This window comes from Haemorhous mexicanus, chromosome 3 (assembly GCF_027477595.1).
Source record: "Haemorhous mexicanus isolate bHaeMex1 chromosome 3, bHaeMex1.pri, whole genome shotgun sequence".
NCBI lineage: Eukaryota > Metazoa > Chordata > Aves > Passeriformes > Fringillidae > Haemorhous > Haemorhous mexicanus.
In genome coordinates this window covers 103,053,816-103,074,576 of record NC_082343.1, presented here as the reverse complement: position 1 = coordinate 103,074,576, position 20,761 = coordinate 103,053,816, and the positions used below count along the sequence as shown (strand labels likewise).

At 39.3% G+C, this 20,761-nt stretch overlaps 1 protein-coding gene and 1 long non-coding RNA gene across 5 annotated transcripts in view; one reads left to right on the top strand and one right to left on the bottom strand.

Moving 5' to 3' along the window:
• Positions 1-19,038, bottom strand: part of TAF1B (TATA-box binding protein associated factor, RNA polymerase I subunit B) — a 51,452-nt gene extending 32,414 nt beyond the window's left edge. For all 4 annotated transcript variants that reach the window (XR_009485963.1, XR_009485964.1, XM_059842862.1 and 1 more), the window contains exons 1-8: positions 18,949-19,038; positions 18,103-18,201; positions 17,547-17,634; positions 15,690-15,787; positions 15,282-15,377; positions 14,550-14,682; positions 11,080-11,236; positions 4,832-4,931 (exon numbers count right to left, since the gene is read on the bottom strand). Coding sequence is in view for 2 of the 4 variants with exons in the window: in XM_059842862.1 (XP_059698845.1) it covers positions 4,832-4,931; positions 11,080-11,236; positions 14,550-14,682; positions 15,282-15,377; positions 15,690-15,787; positions 17,547-17,634; positions 18,103-18,201; positions 18,949-18,966 (789 nt within the window). In the remaining 2 variants the exon portion in view is untranslated. The remainder of the gene's footprint in view (positions 1-4,831; positions 4,932-11,079; positions 11,237-14,549; positions 14,683-15,281; positions 15,378-15,689; positions 15,788-17,546; positions 17,635-18,102; positions 18,202-18,948) is intronic.
• Positions 8,436-11,224, top strand: LOC132325491 (uncharacterized). The gene is made up of 2 exons (XR_009485965.1): positions 8,436-8,538; positions 10,871-11,224. It is a non-coding gene; the product is annotated as an uncharacterized LOC132325491 (long non-coding RNA).
• Positions 19,039-20,761: the final 1,723 nt, after the last annotated feature.

Here is a 20,761-nt window from a genome sequence, read left to right as displayed (position 1 = left end):
TTGTACATCCAGCAATACTCTGGATTATGAAAAACAAACAAACAAAAAAACATGAAAAAGGAGAGGATGGAATTGAATTACAGAACAAAAAAGGAAGTATTTTTAAGATACAGATTCCTAGGCAGCAAGGTGTTTCAACAACACTGTCACCACTAAAACATTCAGTGTCCTTGTAAAACATGTGGATTTAGAATTGTGCAGCTACTTCCACCTAAGAGAAAGGGAAGGGGAATGGAGAAAGGCCTAGAGAGAAGCCATTCCATGACCACACCCCAGGGTAGAAGAAGCAGCAAGGATAATTCAGGAAATACCCACTCCTTTTGTCTTCAGGGACAAAGTGGTAGACAGGTCTGAACAGAATTCAACTAACCCACCAAGCTCAACCTTCTCCAGGCCCCCATTCCACAGAAAAAAAAACAAAAAAAAGATTCTTAACTCATTTCTTCCTAAGTTTTCTTTTAAATTTGGAGAAGAGATTGAGAGAAGGGAACTTCTCTGAGGTTACACATCATGCTCCTTGCCAAGTCCAGACACTTGTGCATTCAGAGACAATAATTTCCAAAGCTCTTTAGCACAAGAGGATCTGAAAGATGCTTATGAGACTACATCTATCGTGCTGCACACAGCACACACTGCAAAGTGACGTAGTTGTTATCTTCAGTACTTTAGTAAATCATGTTGCCCAATATCCATGGGAGTGACCTGCTTACCTATATATACACATATATTTAAATTTGTGTATGCATGAAGAATGTGAGAACCAAAACGAAGCAATACTTTTGGACATTAAAAAAAATCCACCTACAATGCATTAAAGGTAAAATACACACTAAAATAGTGTGTTTTATAAAAGTAATGAAAGCTAAAGATAAATTTGAGGCAGCAAAGCACAACCAGCTGTTAAGCCCCAGAAAATAATACTTGAAAGATAATTGGGTATACAGTCCCAAGTCAGAAATGCAGGCAAGACAGACCTATGGCAAAGACAAGTTGTTGACAGTTCAAGGCAAAAGGGATGGTTTAATCAATTTTGTATACAGATCAAGATAAATCCCTAAAAGCAAAGTGGAGGATGTGTATCTTAAAGATGTATCCCTACTTCATGCAGAAATAAAAGAGGGAATTTGTGTGCAGCTGGAGGACAGATTATACCAATAAAATAATACAAGCTGAAAACAAATTATCCAGTGAATTTTATATACACTACTAATAATTTACAAATACATTTTAACTCCTACACTAATGGGTTTTAAAAGAAATAGATATCCTAAAATCCTAGCTATCCCTATGTGCATTAAAAAGGGAACAAAGGCGACTTCCACCTAAGGGAGAAAAGATGACTACACTTATCAAAGATGTCTTGGCTTCTGGCACAAGCCTTAGGATGAGCAGAGATTTACTGTAGTTGAACAATTTGCAAATACAAGAAAAAACCCCTTGACCTCCTGTACAGAACAAAACCAAAAACTTATATATCTTATTCTTCCTTCATACATACAAAAAGATTTTAATCAAATGGAATAAGAATTCTTGTTTTAGAAAAAGGAAATTTTGCTTTTCCTTCCTTGTACTGGGAAGTTAGAACTTCTGAACAAAACAGGAGCATCTTGCTGCTGCTGCTGCTGTTTGTCCTGTTAACCCTCCCATTGTACCTTTAGGTAAAACCTATTTTCCAAGGGCTAATTTCTAATATACACATGACTTAATAGAGGAAGGGATAAATAAGATGACTAAGTAAAAGCTTAGAAAACTGACTTGGAGCAATGGAAAGATAAATACATATCTTGATAATACAATGGAAGATAACTCATTTTTCTTAAATATCTTCTATAAAGTACTTTTATCATTCAGAAAACACTTTTTGAGTAGTACTTATCTTCAGCTAGGCCCTGACACCTGTCTAACAGTTACACATCATGATTAAATATAACACAGAGAGCTGGAGGTTCCTTTTCTCCTTATGGGACAGTCATGCCCAGAGCTCCCAGACCTCTGGACAGAAGTGTTCAGATACAACCATATCTTTGTGGCAGGTATTTTAAATAAAGTTCAGTTTTAGCAGAATGAAGAATTATGCCCTTCTTGTTAGCTGTTCCACTACAAAAATATGAAGGACCTATTGCCACCTACACTGAAAAGATGAAACAGAATACAAGGCATACTTGAGGTCAGAAGGGACCTCTGGAGACGATACATGGAGTCCAACACCTCTGCTGAAGCAGGATCAACTACAGCAAGCTGATCAGGACTGTGTACCATAAGGTTTTGGGTACCTCTGAAGATAGGGACTCCACAGTGGTCCAGGGTTGCCTGTTGCAGTACTCAATCACCCTTATACAGTGAAAAAGTTTAATATTCAAATGGAATTTCATGCTTTTCAATTTGTGCCCTGTATTTCAGTTGAGTGCTGTCCTTCCACTGCACACCACCAAAACAAAGCCCAATGCCATCTTCACTCCTCCCTGACAGACATTTATACACATTACTGACATCGCCCCCAGCCGTCCCTCCTCAGTGATAAACCCCCAGCTCTCAGCCTCTCCTTGTACAGCAGACATTGCAATCACCTCTAACTGCTAATAGTGTGCAACACAAGGAAAAACTGTCAGTGATACAGACTCCATTCCTGAACCACACAACACAGAAATTTACCACAGATGGGAAGCCTGAAAGTAGTCCCATTCCTCGCATATGGGAAACTACTACTAAGTGGCAAGTCATAAAATACCCTTTGTGCATGTACACATACACATGCCACTACATAGAAAGTAGATGACTCACTTCATAATAATGTTGAATTTACTTTCCTAACACCTGTAACAACTTCAACCTTGTACAAATTCAGCATATTTTGGGTATGTGGGAAATTGTTACTAAAAAAAGTCTAAGCCACTGAAAATATCCATATACAAGATGAGCCTCATCAAGTTAGGCTTCATCTGAACTTAACCGATAAAGCCATATTTAGTATTATTTCAAATCCTTCAGGTGACAGTAACAAAATTCTTGATTCAAATTTGGGATGCATAGGACACAACTAAAGGCACTAAAAATCTGTTCAAAATTAAAAAGGAGACATATGGAATAGTCCTGTCAGTTATCAATATTTTGGAACATGTTTGCAGCTTATATTCACCAGACTTGAAGTACAATAAATAATGGCATTAGAGCAAATTACACGCCTGGTTATAACAGCCATAGGTTTTTAAGAGAAAAACAGCTATAAAGATATAACAGCCATAAAGGTTTTTAAGATAATTGTGTACAAAATATTCAATACAGAGCAAAGCAGAAAAGGATGTAAGCTATATTTTCAGAATAGAGTATTACACAATCTCATTTCCTGCTCTAGGACAATAACCTCATCTCTCGAATTTCTCAAAACTCAGATGCCAAAACTAGACACAGTAAGACATTGGTAATCTCAGTGCTGCAGTGAGAAACATGAGATGTAGGAAAGAGCTAGTAAGGATTGCAATTATCAGCCTCATGATATAGTAAAAAAAACATTAAAACTAAATACAACTGGGTATGCCTTACTAAAGTAAGTAACATTGAAGTTAGAGTGAGGAGCAGATATTTCTAAAAAGAGGAAGCCACAATAATTACAGAGTGGCTGGAAAACAAATGGTACAGTAACCTTACAGAACTGTACCTATATATCTCAGTGAAAACACAGTTAAGAGATTACCTAGTTAGTGTGCATATCTACTTATGCTTTGGAAGTGAAGGGAGCAGCCCTATCCTAAAAGGAAACAGTAGGATCCTCCAAAAGAAACTCATCTCCTTTCGGTAAACCAGTTCTCCAACTTTCAGGCATGGTACAAGCTTTACAGTCGCAATTCACAAAACAAAACCTCACGCAGAAGATGGAGGCAAAAAAGGACAAAGACTTAAAACCAAGTTTATCCTCATATTTCAACCCAACATATTTTCTGTTAAGGAAATTTCTAAGACAAAGAAATCAAATGCTTTTATATTAAATTTATCTCCTGATATTTAGAAGTCGAGGTCATAATTTTCATGTATCCAGACAGGAAAGCAGCAACACAAAACCAAAAATGCTAAAACTTCTGAAGGCACAACCCCTGAACAACTCATGACCCGCTGAATGTAAGCTACATATTGGAGAATGTTAATGTTACTTGCAACATTATCAGTGAGGGTTTGGCAGAATTGCTGCTTTCTGCTCTTAAAAGCTAAGATTTGATCTGCACACTTCAAAAATCTGTAATAAATTTTTATCTGCAACAGATATGTCATTGGGCAATTGTTACCACAATACATAAGAACCTTAAATAAGGGAAATTAAATTTCACTCAAGACTGTCCATTATTATTTAGTTCCTAGAAGAGCTGTATCCCCTTATGTAGATTTTAGGTTTGATATATTTCAATCTGTACAGCAATGAGCAGAACAAGGGATAGCATCTAAACCATATTTAATTAAAAGAATATGGAATTACAAAAAAATTCAAGAGATATTTCAAATAAGCACCAAAAGGGATAATATAGTGCCCTTACACTTGAAGCTAAACCCTATTTCTGAGTGTTTTGAGAGCAGTTCTGAACATCCGTTTCTCCACAAGTACTTACTGATTTCATTCTAACTTAAGTAATCAGTTTAATAAGACTGGTTAAAGATTAAATCACTCCAAGTCACAGAGTGCACTAGTTTCTGCCAGGCTCCAATACTGTGAAACATGAACCCTATTACATAACAATAGATTTAATCCATTTTTTAGTACAGTGACCAAAATAATTAAAATACCACTAAATAACTAGGTTTTGGTTGGGTTTTTTTTCAACTTTTCCTTTAAGAAAAAAATTACCTCTACACAAAAGATCTTAAGATCAAGTCCACATAACTTCATTTTCTCCGGAAAATGCTGGAAAACATTCATATATGGAATATGCCCTTCAACAACAAACCTGCATTAAAAAAAAAATAAAGACAAAAATCAAAATAATATGTAAGATAACAAATTCATATGTTTATTATAAAATTAATATACAAATAAACTTCTGATTTGAAATAACATCACTATTATGCTACCTAAGCAATTCAACCTGAAGTTACACACTGGAAATCTCCACAGAACAAAAACCAGTTCAATCATTTAACAGGCTTTTAAGTTCAAGCTCAGATGTGACTGACAGATGATAACGTTATAGCAGTAACCATACAATCAACAAGCTTACATGGAGTTTGCTCTGCACATTCTTCAACTACTGCATTTCTTGAACTGCTTTAAGCCTCCTTTGAATGGCATGAATTTTTTTTTCAAAATTCTAAAGCTTTAAGTAAATTTTACTTTTAAAACACAGACTTTCTGCTGGAGGAGTTTGAATCAGGTAACATGATAGGAAGAAAATCACAGAATGATGAGTGGATACAGAGAACTGAAACCACATTACTTAAATTTCTATGATGATACTTTCCAAAAACAGTATTACTGAGGGATGAATAGAAATTGTTTTGTATACTCATAAATAAAAATAGTTTAATTCTTATTTGCACACAAATAATGCATCTTTGTTGTTAAAAACTGGTTTTGGTACACGGTTGACAGTATTATTTGATATTTTTCTTCAATACACACACACACACACACACACACACACACACACATATATATGTAAAAGATGAGACTTAACAACAGATACCAATAAAAAGCAACCACTACACCAAACCCCCCTCCTCTTATTCAGCATCTTAGCAGACACCCACAATAGGATAAGCCAGCATTGAACAAGCACACATCCTCACAAGGTGTCACACCCATTTCACACTAAGGCACACTGGTGGTCTCTCATAGGACTAAGCTAGAAATGCCTTCCCGTCTCCTCTTCTCCAAACCAATTTTCTTAAAAGAGTACATTAAACCTGTACATTACAAACAGAGAAAACTCTAATATCAGGACTGAAAACATTTTTCTCCCCAAACAAGATGATTGTTATCTCTCTCATCTTGCTACATAGATTAGTAACTTCTTGATCTACAAATATTTAATGTCCCTTCTGAGCCCACAGCAATTCACAAGCTCACCTGCTATCCCCCTTTTCTGTGCCTCATCACTATTTGTTCCATGTTATGTAGTGGGTATCTATTGAAGTTGACTAAAATTCTGTTTAAAAGCTAGTTACTGCAAAGTTTACAGTTACAGTCTACTTTTTTTTAAGCAGTCTTATCTGAATGTTCAGTTTAATTGAAAAAAATAGTTAAACCCAGGACTAAAATAAAAAGTGCATTTCATTGAAACTGTCTCAGAATAACTTATAATGATTCCTGAAAAATAACAGCAATATGGAAAATCATATTGCCCAACAGCCTTTGTTAAAAAGCTCTGCCTATTAGTCTTTTAAGCAAACAAGTAACAGGTGGGGCATAGTCCTTTCTAATCAAATGGTGTAATGATCATTTTGCTAATGAAATTCTCAGTAGCTTTCCTCAACCAGCAGACACTGCATTTCCCAACCCTGAGTGGAGATGTGCACTGGCTCCCACGAGCAGCCCCCATTGCTGGTCCTCACCACCCTGCCTGACCTGTTGAGCAGCTGGCACATCTGTTCCTTAGCTCCTTTTAGCTATCCACTACACTGAGGAACATAAGCTTCAGGTATGGTTTCACAAAGTTGATTGAGCCAAACTAAAAGCTCAACAGAACTAGCAGGACTCCCTCCTTGTGAACCAGCCATGAGCTGCTGTTGCTCATCTCTTCCCCAAACGTAAATCACAACAGCAGCAGAAAACCACCTGTTACCCTATTGCCAGCAAGGCTTCTTTCATCATCTAGCAAACTGTGGAGAGGCCCACAGATGGCTCTACAAGTGAAACAATTGCCAGAGGGAAGGGGGTGCATCACAGGCAGGAGTAGAGGGAAGCAGGACCTTCCCCTTTCAGCAACAGTGATGCATTACTGGCTCAGCTGATGATAAGCTTTGGCTGACACACGATAAGGCACACAGTCACACCATTAGCTGTCAGATATGAAGGCCTGGAACCAAGACACTGAGAGCAGCAAACGCCTGAGCCAGCAGAGCAGCAGCTGGAAGAGGACAGAATCAGGACCTTGTTTCGGGTGTGGTGGACTGGTGATGTAGCCAAACCACCCTTACAGCTTGCTGCCTCTGAAATGGGAAATCCCACCCTCCTTCAGTCCCCTGCCTCACACTCCTACCTGCTGACAAAAGCACTTGTGTGACTTCCCAGAGGATCAGACTGGGAATTAGCCTCTTCAGGGTTTCACTCCAACAGATCCAGATGACTGCAAGAACACTACTGCCAGCACAAGCCAGAAAGGGACAGCAGCACTGACCTGCACTAAAATGTCCAGTGAAACATGATTTTTTTATAAAATTTATCTTCTATAGATCTTCTTCTTTCACCTAATAAACCACAAAGTGCCTGAATGCTAGCATCCATGGCAAGAGAAAGAATGGGAATGTTTATGCAAGACCACAGCAACAAAAATTTGGAGCAGCTTAAACTGATGCTGGAACCCCATCCTTACACTGCAAGAAACAAGCAGTGTCCACCAAAATAATAAAATAAAATAAAATAAAGTTTTAACTAATTTGGTTGTACCAAGTCAAAGCACTGCAACTGTTTAAAAGTAATATCTTTTCTAGCTTAAAATTATTGTCTCCAAGAAAAAAAGAATGCTCTTTCCTCTCAGGTTAAAAGTTGTTTTTACACTCTAAAAATATAGCACAAAATAGAATAGAATGTGCTGATGATGCAAGTTTTACCACTAAATCCAGAAGTCCAGATTTGGAATAGCACAGTTTCTTTTGTCTGCTGTTCCTCCAAACCTTTCATTTAACAGACAGATGATCAAAACACCTGTAAGACTATGTTCTATCAGGGAGGTGCTTGAAAACTTGACTGGTAGATGCAGTACACAGTCCATGTTCTTTTAATTACAGCAGCAACATACACTAATAAGGCCCAAGTATGAAAAAAATCCTAGGTCCTCAGCATGCTAGAAGGAAGTGATGCATTTGTTAAAACCACAGTAATGCCACAAACTGATTATAAGTTTAGTCTTGCCAGCACAACTAGGTATAACCTCATTTGAAAGGCATTTTTTCTCAGAATCTCAAAAGTCTAGCATCTTGAAACTTTTTCCAAAACCCAACTATTTTATTATTTAGATGAATACTATACATCATATGGAATATTGTAAGACTATTCACAATGGAAGAGGATTTAATGTGTAGCATAGACATGAGCAGAATGCTGTTGGAAGTGTTATTTTTAAACCAAAATGTTCCTGTCAGAGGAGGTAATTGTAGTGTTTTCTGCTAAGTGTGTCAAGTAGCAAGGAGGAGTATATTTTTGGTGTTGTAAATCCTTTAAAAGCTGGCAGATTGCCCGACCGTAGTGCCTAAGCATGTATCACAAGGGAGGAGTGGTAGTCAGCTGACTTCAGGGTACAGAGAAAACCAAACTGAGGAAAAAACAAGGCAGAATTTTAAACAGAACTCTAATTCAGCTGGTTTAAATAAAACCATTTGCCTACAAAGACTTAAAAGGTAATGCTGAATACTTAATGCTTTCTCTGCATAGTTTTCATCTTCAGTCTGTCGTTATTTTGTATCTTAATGCATGCAAAAATGTGAACATTGTCTGATTTTTTAAACTTAAATATTCAGAAGTCAGAAAACAAGTATTTTATGGTAGTTCATGCCATTTAAAATTCTTTCTACTTCTTCATCAAACTTGTTGAAAGGCAAAGACCTTAAGGGTAGGGAGGGAAGCATGATAACATAATTACAATCTTATATAACTATCATATCATGGTAAAACTTTGCAATACAAATAACATTCTTTTAAACTTCACTTTCTGTACTTAATCCAGTTCATATGTTCAGTGTGTTTAAAGTTACTGAATCATTGTGATTTACACAGTCTTATACACATAAATTGTATCTAATTACATTATATATTCTCATTCAAATAATCTTATTTCAATTTCCAATTATTAGTTTTAGCTTATGCCTTACTGTGCTATATTTGCTACTTGATTTTTTAAATCTTTTTCCAACCTTTTTACTGGTTTCATGTTTTCTCTAAATCCATTCAAGTGTACTCATCTCTTAAGGATATTAGTCCAAAGGATAGTCTCCAGGTTCTTTTTCCAGGATCTTTTCTGCAGTCTCAAATTTTTTAAGTGCCAAATACAATAATTTACCGTTCATATGCAAACAAAACTATCTATCTTCCCTCTTGACAGCTGACTTCAACAGTTATTGTTTGGTTGGGTTTTCTTCCAACCACACCACTGTACTAAGACAGAAACATGTGAAGATGTCTTTGCCTGGTATGAGCCAACAATGCTTCCAGAGACAGTTTCCAAGATACAATAACCAAAGAATATATATTTAATTACTAATTTTTCTCTCCAAAGAGAATGGGGTAACTAATAATTCTTTAGTGTGAACCAGTTATTACCTGGATTTTTGCCATATTATCACAAACATTATCAGAAAGGTTTTACATTATTTATTTGCTAATCATTAATGAAACTACAGAGTGTGTTATGGTAGTTCTGACTCATACAGAATTTCCTAAGGAAGAATGTAGCCAGTAAAAATCTTGTTATTGAACACTACTTTTGTGTTCTATTGTTTCTTAATTTACTCAATAAATACTTTTGTATTGCAGGGTATTAGTCTGAATTCTGAATATTATAGCATTTTAATGAAAATTTTACAAGCATCTTTTATGCAATAGCATATCCAGTTATGCAAATATGCAATGGTTTGTGCAACTCTGATCAATGAGGGCAACAGCCACCCCTAAAGTAAAATCAGAGGGTTAAATTGTTTTGCACAGCAATTTACAGTAGTAAATACTGTACTTCAAGACAAAAAAAACTCCCCTTTTGGAAAGTACTTGCAAAAAAGATCCTTGAATATCCATTCCTCTTGGAAAGCTTGTACAAAGCTAGAAAAGTGCACGTGGAACCTGGCACACCAGGGGAGAGAGGCAACAATGGAACATCAGGCTCTGGGGGAAAAAGCCCCTTGCATTCATCACACTTTCAGCAGCTACACCAGCTGTAAGCACCACAGGCAGAGGACAATGTACCCACTGCCCTGCCTTTTAACTCCCAGGTTACATATTTGAAAAATGAAAATTAAAGCCCTAAATTTTAAATCAGTTTTTCCCTTACTTTGTCTGAGTTTTCAATTTGATTGTCCAATGTATTTACCTGAGTATTTCTATTCCTTATATTTTGGCCAAGTAATATTTTTCCATTACCTGTTTAAAAATATTCAGTATTTCAACAGTTGTTAAGAAAGGGTATCAGAATACAAAAGGTTTTCCAAGGAAATTCTAGGAATTCCTGAACTTATTTCAGCCTGATTTAAAATATTTCTTGCCAACAAGAAGAGTTGATGAATTATTTTTCATTCCTGAAGTAAAGTCCATAAGGAAAGTGCTCATGGCCTTGTTGTAGGAGAGAGAAGAGAGCTGCATTGTCAGCAGTAGCCTGACAGTCTCCATTTAGCATCAAACCCTATTATTAGAACAATTTATTTCTACCATATTAAAAGGTATTATTCTGAACTCTGATAATTACAGATACAAAGATATGAAGACAAAATGATCTTCATATATTAATTTCAACTCCATTGCATGAAGTTACTTTGCTGCATTTCAGATCACTGTATACTGCTGGTATTGTTTGCATGATGACACTGATGTAAGTCCTGGAGAATGTTTACTCATTTAATTCTGACATGCTGACAACAGCAAATATCACAGAAGTATGGCCATACACACCTCCAGCAAGTCTTAAGAATTTTTAAAGGAGAAGGATAAAAAACTTATTTAACTTCAAAACCTTCTTCCTTACAGGTCTCTGAAATTCATTGTATTTAACAGAGAATGTCCTCCAACAGCAGCTGCACAAATGATTATGACAAAGGAAAGACAAGACAACTAAATATAAAGAACTTCTCACTATTACTGAGCAAATTCATATGAGGGCAATAGTACAGATCTAGTTTTGAAAAAATTATTGTTATTTATAAAAGCAACAATTCGTCACTAGAGACCATTCATACCTTAAGAGCTCGGACAACGTAATTGGCTCTCTCACCCAGAGTAAAGCCAAGTAACAAAACGAAAGTGTCATTGGCATTGTCATCCTCAGTTTCTCCTTTTGGTTCTTCATTAAATACAAGCTGCCATCTACTGATCCAGAGTATACAGAGGTGCTTTCTTGGGTTTTTGTTAAAAGAAAAGAAAAAAAGCAATTGATATGATAGGTACACGAACCATGCATACAAAAATCAAGCTAAAGGAACAGACAAGACTTGTTCAGCAACTAGTAACATTTTGAAATAATTACCTTGAATTTTTTGCTTGTTTGTGTGCTTTTCTATGAAATAGTTTAACCCCACATTATTAATCTACCCCAATATGAGATGAGAACCTGTTTCACAAAGTGCTATTCCACTTGACTAGGACATTAACTCCTATATAACATATAACTAATAGCACTTCTGAGCTGGAAATACTGCTTTCCATTTGAGATATAAAGGAACCGTGAGGAAACAAGGGAAAATTTGATGTACTTAAATCAATGTCTCCGAGTTTGGGATTAAAACACAGTTTTAAACTTCAACACAGGCAGGACTTTAATGAAAAAGTCATATACATTGCAGAAATGTTACTGATGTTAAAAGTCTGCCCTGAATCCATCTGTCCAATGAATACATAATCACTAACTGTGGAAACAAAGGTATTATTTTAAAAAACATATATAAATTCAATGTGAAAGAAATAACTTTAGAACAAGAATGTAGGAAATGGTGAAGAGGGTGGGGAAAAAAACCCCAAATAAATTAACATCCAAACTTCTACTTCCTTACTCAGATGAATCACTAAAAACTAAACGAAACAGAGAAAAGAGAAAATTTTGTTTAGTAGAGTGATTTATGAGTTTGGAACCTTTTCAGCGGTGAAACCTGAGAGTTCAGGAAAAGAGGATCGCAAAAAAAAACCCCAAAAATCTGTAAGCTCCTCTTCCCTACATCATGACCGAGCCAGGATGAAGGAAAATGTATTTAAAGCACACCAGCACAAAATGTCAGCATTGACTCTGCAGAGATTTTCCTCACTTCACTTCCCCACAAACTGTTCACCCGTTCAGACAGGAATGGCGAGAGCTGGGTCCACAGCTCCCCAGCTAGGAGCTGCAGGGCCAGGGCAAAGAGCCCGCTGGAAACAACCTGGACCTTCTGAGAGCCTGGCACCTCCGCGGGCAGGCGACAGCCACACCTGCGAGGTGGCAGGGTCAGCGGGGCAGGTCCCTAGTGCCCGCAGGACGGGGACACCGCGTACAGCGCATCCCAAGGCCGGGCTGCGGTGCCACCTACCGGCCCCGGAGCCGGCGCTGCGGGCACGGCACAGGCCCCGGCACAGGCCCCGGCACTGGCCCCGGCACTGGCCCCGGCACTGGCTCTCAGAGCCGGCCCGAACGCCCGGTGCAGAGTAAAGTGTCCCAGCACGCACAGGTGCGTCAGGGAACAAAGGCAGGAACACGGGAACATCGGTTTAATCCCTGGAGTCAACTGCTTCACCTTTCACATGTATACTTGCGCTTGAAGGCAGCTTCGTGACTGACGCTTCGTTGTTAATTTCACATTCAACTCAATTTATTTAAAATAATCCTCATTATATTTGTGGCCTTAATGATGGCACACAATTTCCTTTTATTTCTTCCAGCTTATGCATGCCATGACAACACACAGTTACATGCAGCTAATAATTTAAGAGTTTTATAGGCTTCTCTAGCAATATCTCAGTGCTATACTCAGTGGAATTTGCTATAAACCCTACACGAAAATAACAAAAAAAAAACCCCAAAAAACCAAGAAACAAAATGCCGTCTGGACAAGCCTCTTAGGGAAAGAAGGGTGTTGAGGTTTCTAGTCTGTAGCAATAACAGCTCAGCAGAAACGACTCCAAAGAAAATATTTATGAATCTTCAGAAGAGTTTACAATAGACTAGAACACGCTTACTTACATTAAATTTCAATGTTTGTCTGATTTCACTGAAATTTACTTTAAGTATCACTGAACTCTTAACTAATTTCAAGTGATTTTAGTGAAATTGATGATTACTGGAAACTGAATTCAATGTCTGAAACAGCTAAGCAAGACAATAAATCATGGCCTACTTAGGACTACCTTGCTGTTCTAAAACTTTAAGCAGCAGATCTATAAAAGGCACAAGTACTGAGGAAGAAAGGAGTTACCCTAGATATTAAAAAGGGGAAGAAAATTCAAGGGAATACTTTCACTAGAAATTCTTCACTCAGTTCTTTCCTTTTTGTATTATATTTGTATAAGAGCCAAGATACTACATGCACAAACATACAGTGACTCTTTACCTCAAAATGTTGTCATTTTAATATACAAGGATGAAAGGTTCTAGCATAGTAATTTAAAAAATTTGCATCACCATTTTTATACCTTTTTACCCCCCTCCCTAATTCTGTCTGGAGTTTTCTAATTGCTGCTGATCAAATCTCTTACTCTATTACCACTTCTGGACTTCACAAAATGAAGAGAAAAGTCTGAAAAAACAAGATTGCATTCTTCTGAGAGTACAGAGGCAATATCACAGATGAACATAAATATGCCATAAGGAGGACAGTACAAAAGAGGGGAATAAGAAACACAGAGACAGATAAAGAAGGAAAAAGTAAGCAAAGAATAAAGCAAGAAAGAAAACCATCATAAGTTTAAAACACAAGCAGAAGCTTTCAAATGTGCCTTGCAATGCATTTCCAGCATCAGGCATTGCAGCATTGTCTGGTATTACACTTGCCCAGCAGAACCTAACACTCCAATTCTCTACAACATTCTAATGAAGAAGTTCAGATTCTAAAGGTATTTTCCTGTTGCTATTGCGAGCAGAAAAGAAAAACTGATGGAATGGTAAAATATGATTTTTCATAGAAGGGGTCATTGGGAAAGCAGTAAAAAGACTGTGGAGACAAAAGATACAGAAATACCAAAATAATATAAAGAAAAAAATAAAAAAGCTAAATATATATATGGGATAGAAAAAAAATACACCCCCTTAAAGAACAAGCAGATGTTTTTTAACATCAAAGTCATGACAGACAGCTCTGCTATTGGTTAAATACGGTTTAAAAAAATGGTTAAATATGGTTCAAAGCTGCTGTGTTTGTGAACATCTACCTTGGCAGATATAACAGCAATTTTTTCCCACTCCAAACAGGAGGCATGGAGCAAACTTGCTATAAACCAGAACTTCCTCCTGCATTTCCCACTGTATTTCCAGGTCCTGTTCAACTTTTATCTCCTTGGGTGGGGGTTGGAGGAGGAAGTCTTTTATTTCTGGTAGAATATAAAGCAGTACAGTGTCACACAAGACAGAAAACTTTACAACTTCCAACTTGTTCCTCCAATTCACTGTACACAAATACACTTTAAATCTATTTATATTTAAAAACCACAGAAAAACTGGTTTTCAGATAGTTCAGCTCACTGCTCCTACCTGAGATCTTGCTCACTGATGAGGCAAAGCTGCAGTCGGTCTGCAGATCCCCCTCACTTTCAGAGAGAGACAGCAAGTGCAGAAGGCTGGGTCTCTCCGGATCACTGTCCACATCAGTACTGCTCTCACATACCTGGGGTTTGTAAATAAATATTTGTATTAGCTACTCTTAGTTATGGTTTTGATCTTAACAAACCACATAAAGCATAACAGATGCAAAATTTACAGCAAACTGTTCACATTTTTACTCGACGAACCACCAGTAAGTGGCAAAAAAAAAAAAAAAAAAAAAAGGAAGTATTTTTCAAGGATTTCTCAAGATCAAAAAACTTCCAGTGACTACATTTTAATCTGCTACAATGACCAGAAAGTTGGCAACACACAGAATCAGAGCCTGATCAAATGAGTAACTTCAAGAGAGCAGGCACAAAAGTATGGTAGCTGATGATACAGTTTGCATTGCCATTTGTATTTACCGATTATCTGTGTCAAGACAAAGCAAAACTTTTAAATAAGCAGTTTCAGTTAGTCACAGAAATATTCACCTCTTGAAATAGACTGCAAAAAACTCCAAAACCTAATAAAACAGACATATGCAAGCCTGTTTATATGATCTCCTTCATACTGAGGTGACATTATTACCAGCAAGATATGTCGCCTAAACAAAGAAGATTTCTGTTGTTGCTTTTAAAAAGATACCAAACATCTCATGGAATTTGAGCTTTCACTTACTGATAAGGCTTTGACAGTTTCCCCAGCTGGTCTCTTGCAATATGCCTGTTTGCTCTTCTGAAGGTAACACCTCCAAAAATTGCACAGAATTTCATCCTGATAAACACAAATGGTTGGTAAATGGTACAATGTTTACAAGATCATTAACTGCTGAGAGAACAGAGCGTAATTTCTAACTCAGGAATCTGAATAATATTCCATCTCTAATTTTATTAACTGTGATTTATAAAATAAGTTTTAAAATTACCAGAGAAACAATTTTTTTTTTTCATATGTTCAATGATTTTAAACAGGGACTTGTGTGATTCACTTTAAAAATGAAAATCTTTTAAAATCCCACTTTCTGTAACACACACACACACACACACACACACACAGAGTGTACAATTCACACTGACATCTACGTACCTTCATTTGTGGACATACTCCTAATGCTTCTAGAGCTTCCACTTGTTTCTTGAGTACAAGCTGAAAGCCTTCACAAATATACCATTCACAACCTCCATCTAAGGAAAAAAAAAGGGGGGGCTATGTTTGTTTGTACTATTTTGGGTTTCTTTAACCTTATGCACACGTATCCCCATATCTCTATTTAATAATTTCAGACCCTAGTGCATAAACCAGCTACACTGAACACTCAATTAACTTCCAATTATTCACAGCCTTAAACAAGAAGAAAAGTTACTGAACAAGAACTTCACACATTTCCCAAGAATAATGTAATTCATTATGATGTCTAGTGTGGCATTTGTAATTGAGCAGAGCATTGTTAAATTACCAGTTTAAAAATAACTGAGAACCTGCCATTAAAAATGAAATATGAACATTCCTTTCTCCCCCGACACAGAAAACTGGAACATTACAGTAGTGAGTCAGGCAAAAAACAACCAATACTACTTTGGTGCTCTACCATTCTCTCCCACAGAATCATATGTGTTTAAATAAAAGAATATCCCAACTTCTAACAAATCCTAGCACAACATGAATTTCACAGGGAGTGGGCCTGCTCCAATCTACTCACAATTTCTTCAGGCTGCATTACAATTACTTTTCACCCTTACCTCTCTAAATTCACTACTAACCTTTTTGACGGGCTTTTGGTTTTAGAAATTCTCTGCATTTCTCAACTCAACTTTTCATTCCTTCCACACCCGTTCTTCACTACTTTTGCTCCAAAACACACCTTGCATCTCACCATCTTAGACATTATCTGCCCAAAACTTCTGTTCTGCTTTAATGATGCTGCTCTTAACTGCTAACCAGTGAACTAACAGACGCAGCTTACCCCTATACATTCATGGAATACAGTGTAACATGACTGCAATGTGAAGATAAGGATTTCTTTCTTAAGAAGCCTGGGGTTGGCTACTGAGCTTCTCAACAGGATAAATTAAAAGCATGAGTGGTCCAGACTTTAGAAGCAATACAGGATAAGGAAAAGTGGAGGGGTCCTTTTCACACCTCCCTTCACTTCCACACAGTTGCTCTTTCTGAAGGAATGTAGCAATCCACTGCCTCTGCCACAAAGCAAAGGTAGATGAGCATGTCAAAGAGAAAGACAACCTCTCACTTTATTTGGCATTTTAACGCAGTTTTGTTTTCTGAAAGTGGCCACAACAGTAAGAGATGTATCAAGCCATCACAGAATATACACACAGCTCTAGCAGCAGCTTTACCACTACATCCTTATGGCCCATATCCTCCTATGTAATGACCATTGTTCTTCTGAATATTCATGACATTACAAGTAAAAAAGTGACTCCGGATGAAAGATGCAGACTGGTTCAGCTACTGGAACTGACTGAAACCTCTTCTGTGCAGTTTGTGCGTAAGCTGCAGGGCCCAGTGCCTGTAACACGGGCCAGACTGACACCGAGAGCTGGACCACCATCACACCTCACCTGCCAAGACAACCTCTCTGGTTTTGTGATAGCCATCACAGGGAAGGAACAAAGGATCACCACATCTGAATGCATGCCTCCAGCAGCTTCAGTGATTATTTGCTTCCAGAAGTCAAAGCAGCAGTAGCACATAGCTCCATTAAATCAAAAAACCCCCACCTCTGGGCTCACCAGAGGTCACCTGTGGCTCAGGAAGTCCCCAAAAGCGATCTTTGAGACAGCATCAGGGAGGTGCATTTTGTTCCCACTCCTACAGTCTTTCTTGCCTATCTGCTTTTGTTCTCCACCAAAGACATAATGGCCTAGGTGAACAGCGGCTGAACAGCCACCCTTTCGCAAAATACAGACAGAAACTCATACATACCATTTTTTTCCTGCTTTTTTAAACCTTTGGAGATTGTTTGGACTCTTGAATTAGTAATGAAATCAGTGTTTACAACTTCTCTGGTTCTCTGCAAAAGAGGAATACAACTTAGCAAAAAAAGAGCCAGGTCTAACTTGCACAGATTGTCCCATCATAAAACATAATGGAAGAATTCACTCAAATTTCCCAAACTAACAGAAGACGAGACAGTCTGAACTTTTCATGTAGAAATTTCAAAAATAGACTATCATGAACACACAGGTGACATGCATCAGGGTTTGCCTAGATTTGGATTGCACAAAAGGCAGCAACACCCAGACAATGCTTCTAAGGAGTCTAGAGAGCACACTGACACCACAGCTACAGCAACACAGCAGGCCAGGATGGCACATTCTAAATGTTGTGATTTCAAGGAACATTAGTTTTAAATAGTGTCAGCTAAAGCATGAAAAAGGAAATGCCCTCAATGCCTAGAAGAAAAATCTGTAATTTTCTTATATAAAGTCAAGAAGCAATCAGAATAAACCTTTTCCAAGGCAACAACTCATCTTTTTACCTCAGTAACGTTGTGGCAAGATCTACAATAAAATCTGCCTCCATCAGTGAGACCCCAGTTCACTTCTGAACACTGAGCACAGCGCTCATTAAAATCTCTCTGAAAGAAAGAAAAGCCAGAAGACTTTTACAATTGCTTAAATACAACAAATGGCATTATTGCTAGGCTACTGCACAGCTTCTGAGATTATTTATAGAGGAGAGGATTTACACCCTTTATGTTAGCTCTGGCTGGTTACAAGTGATCATCGCACTTGCCATCAGCCGCAGGTAACTCTGAACACGTAATTGTAGCTGTAAAGCGCCGGCTCCCGCGTGTGTGAGCGTCGGAACAAGAGCAATGGTGATCCACGCCTCGCACACACGTGGCGGGGCTTTCAATAAAGCCACCCATCAGAAATTAAAAAGGAGACACAAACTCGAGTGGGAGGCGATAAGAAAGGTAAATTTCTAGAACTGCAAAGAAACGCACGCGGTGAGAGAAAGCCCGCACGAGCCGGTGCTTCCCGGAAAAACCGGAGAGGGGAAGAGAAGAGGGAAACCGACAGATTAAAACAAAGCGATTTCCAAAAACGCCCACGTGCGTGCTGGGGAGAGGCAGCTCCGCCAGGCCCGGTTGGGGGGCGGCCGGCGGCACAGCCCCGGCCGGGACCGAGCGCAGGCCAACGCCGAGGGGCCGGGCACGGCCTCGCCCACCGCCTCTGGGCCCCGGTGAGGGCAGGACCGGACCGGGCCGGGGCAGGCAGCGCCCGCCGGCGCCTCCCCGCCTCCCCCTCCCCCGCCGCCCGCAGCCGCTGCCCGCCCAACGGGGAAGCGCCCCTAGCCCAGCGAACCCCGCAGGCCCCACCGTGTCCTCCTCGTCCATGGCGGCCGCGCCGGGGACGCACCATGGCAACCGCGCCGGGCGGCACCGCGGCCCGCCTGGAAACCGCGGCCCCGGCGATTGCGTTCCGGGCCGCCGCGGGCCTCGGGGGCGCAGCGAGGCCCCCAGGGGACACGGGCGGTCCAAGGGGTCATTGCGTGCTTCACTGAGGGGACATAGATCCAGTGCGAGACATTAGATAGGAGGAAGAAATTCTTTCCTGTGAGGGCGGTGAGACACTGCGGCAGGGTGTTCAGGGAGGTTGTAGACTCCGCACGTTTGGAAGTGTTCAAGGCTGGCTTGGATTGATGCTTTGGGAGGCTCCCTGAATAGAGCTTGGACTGTGTCAAAGGAATAAAGTAGGGGTTTACTAAAACGTCTTCAGAGGATACACCCTGGGCAGTAGAAGAGCCCGGTCATGGCTCCACCCAAGAAGGACCCAAGATGGACTCCAAGTCATGAGTTTTCACACTTTTATAAGGTTTGATACATTTACATATTGGGGTTAATTGTCCAATTACAGTTTCAGGTTATGCTGTCCCATCCTCCCAGTTTGCCCTCCTCAATTCACTCTTGTTTACACTTTGTGGGCCCGAAGCTCCAACGGTGTTCTTGGTTCTTGGCTGGATAAGGATTATTGTGTCTGACTAAATTGTGAGGAGAACTTGCTAACACTTTATATGAAGTTCAGAGTTACACGCTAGTGCAGTACAGAATCTGGAAAATATAAAAGCTAAAACTTCAGGCATCAGAGGGGGCCCTGGGCAACCTGGTCTGGCAGTAGTGTCTCTGCCCATGGCAGGGGGGACTGGGGCTCCGTGATCAGTGGATCTTTTCCCACCCCTTAATATCCTCTATATCCACCTAGTGGATTCTGTGGCTTCTGGGCTTCAGCCATGGAGGGACACGGCAGCTTCAAGGGGATGTGGGGTGTCCCAAGGACTGGAGGGTACATTCCATCACAGAATCAGTTGGGTTGGAAAAGACCTCCTGAGATCATCCACCACCATGTCAACTACACCAGGGCACTGAGTGCAATGTCCAGTCCTTCCTTAGAGACCGCCAAGGATGGTGACACTACCACGTCCCTGGACAACCTGTTCCAAAGCCTAATCACCACTTATGTGAATAAATTCTTCCTGATGTCCAACCTGAACCTCCCCTGGCACATTTTAGGACTATGACTACATGTGCAGCTTAAGACTAAGACTCTGTGTGCCCTCTGAGCCTCAGCCCATCGCCGTCCTCTCCAAAGAGCTCCTGCATCCTCATCCTCACATCGCCTCGGTCACCCGCCTGGTGACCACCAAGGCTGCGCCAAAGCTGTGGGAAGGGGGCTGCTGCTGCCTGTAAAGAAGGCCACAAACCCTCATTTAACTATGTAAGAGTGTTTGGAAATCCTTGAATGGGGGAAACTACAATCTGAAATCCACTTTCAATTAAAAAACAACACCCAAACCTCCAGATCTTGATGTAGGTCTCTAATTTCTTGCATGCTAATAATAATGTTTAAAGATGTCTAAACACCAAGATCTGTTATTGCAGTGAATTTGCCCACAAAATTGGAGAACAGGTTTAGGCCCTTTACCAAAAAAAAAAAAAAAAAAAAAAAAAGTCCACTAAGCGAAAGCATGGGAAAAAATTAAAGTTAAAATATACATAGAAAGAGGTGAGGCTACCTTGACAGCTGTGGTTACATTGATGTTGGAGGATATGTAGAGAGCTAGAGGGGAACTGTTTATGTTTAAGAAAAAAATTATTACTCATACCAACTGTGATCTTTTTTCAGTGTGGGCTG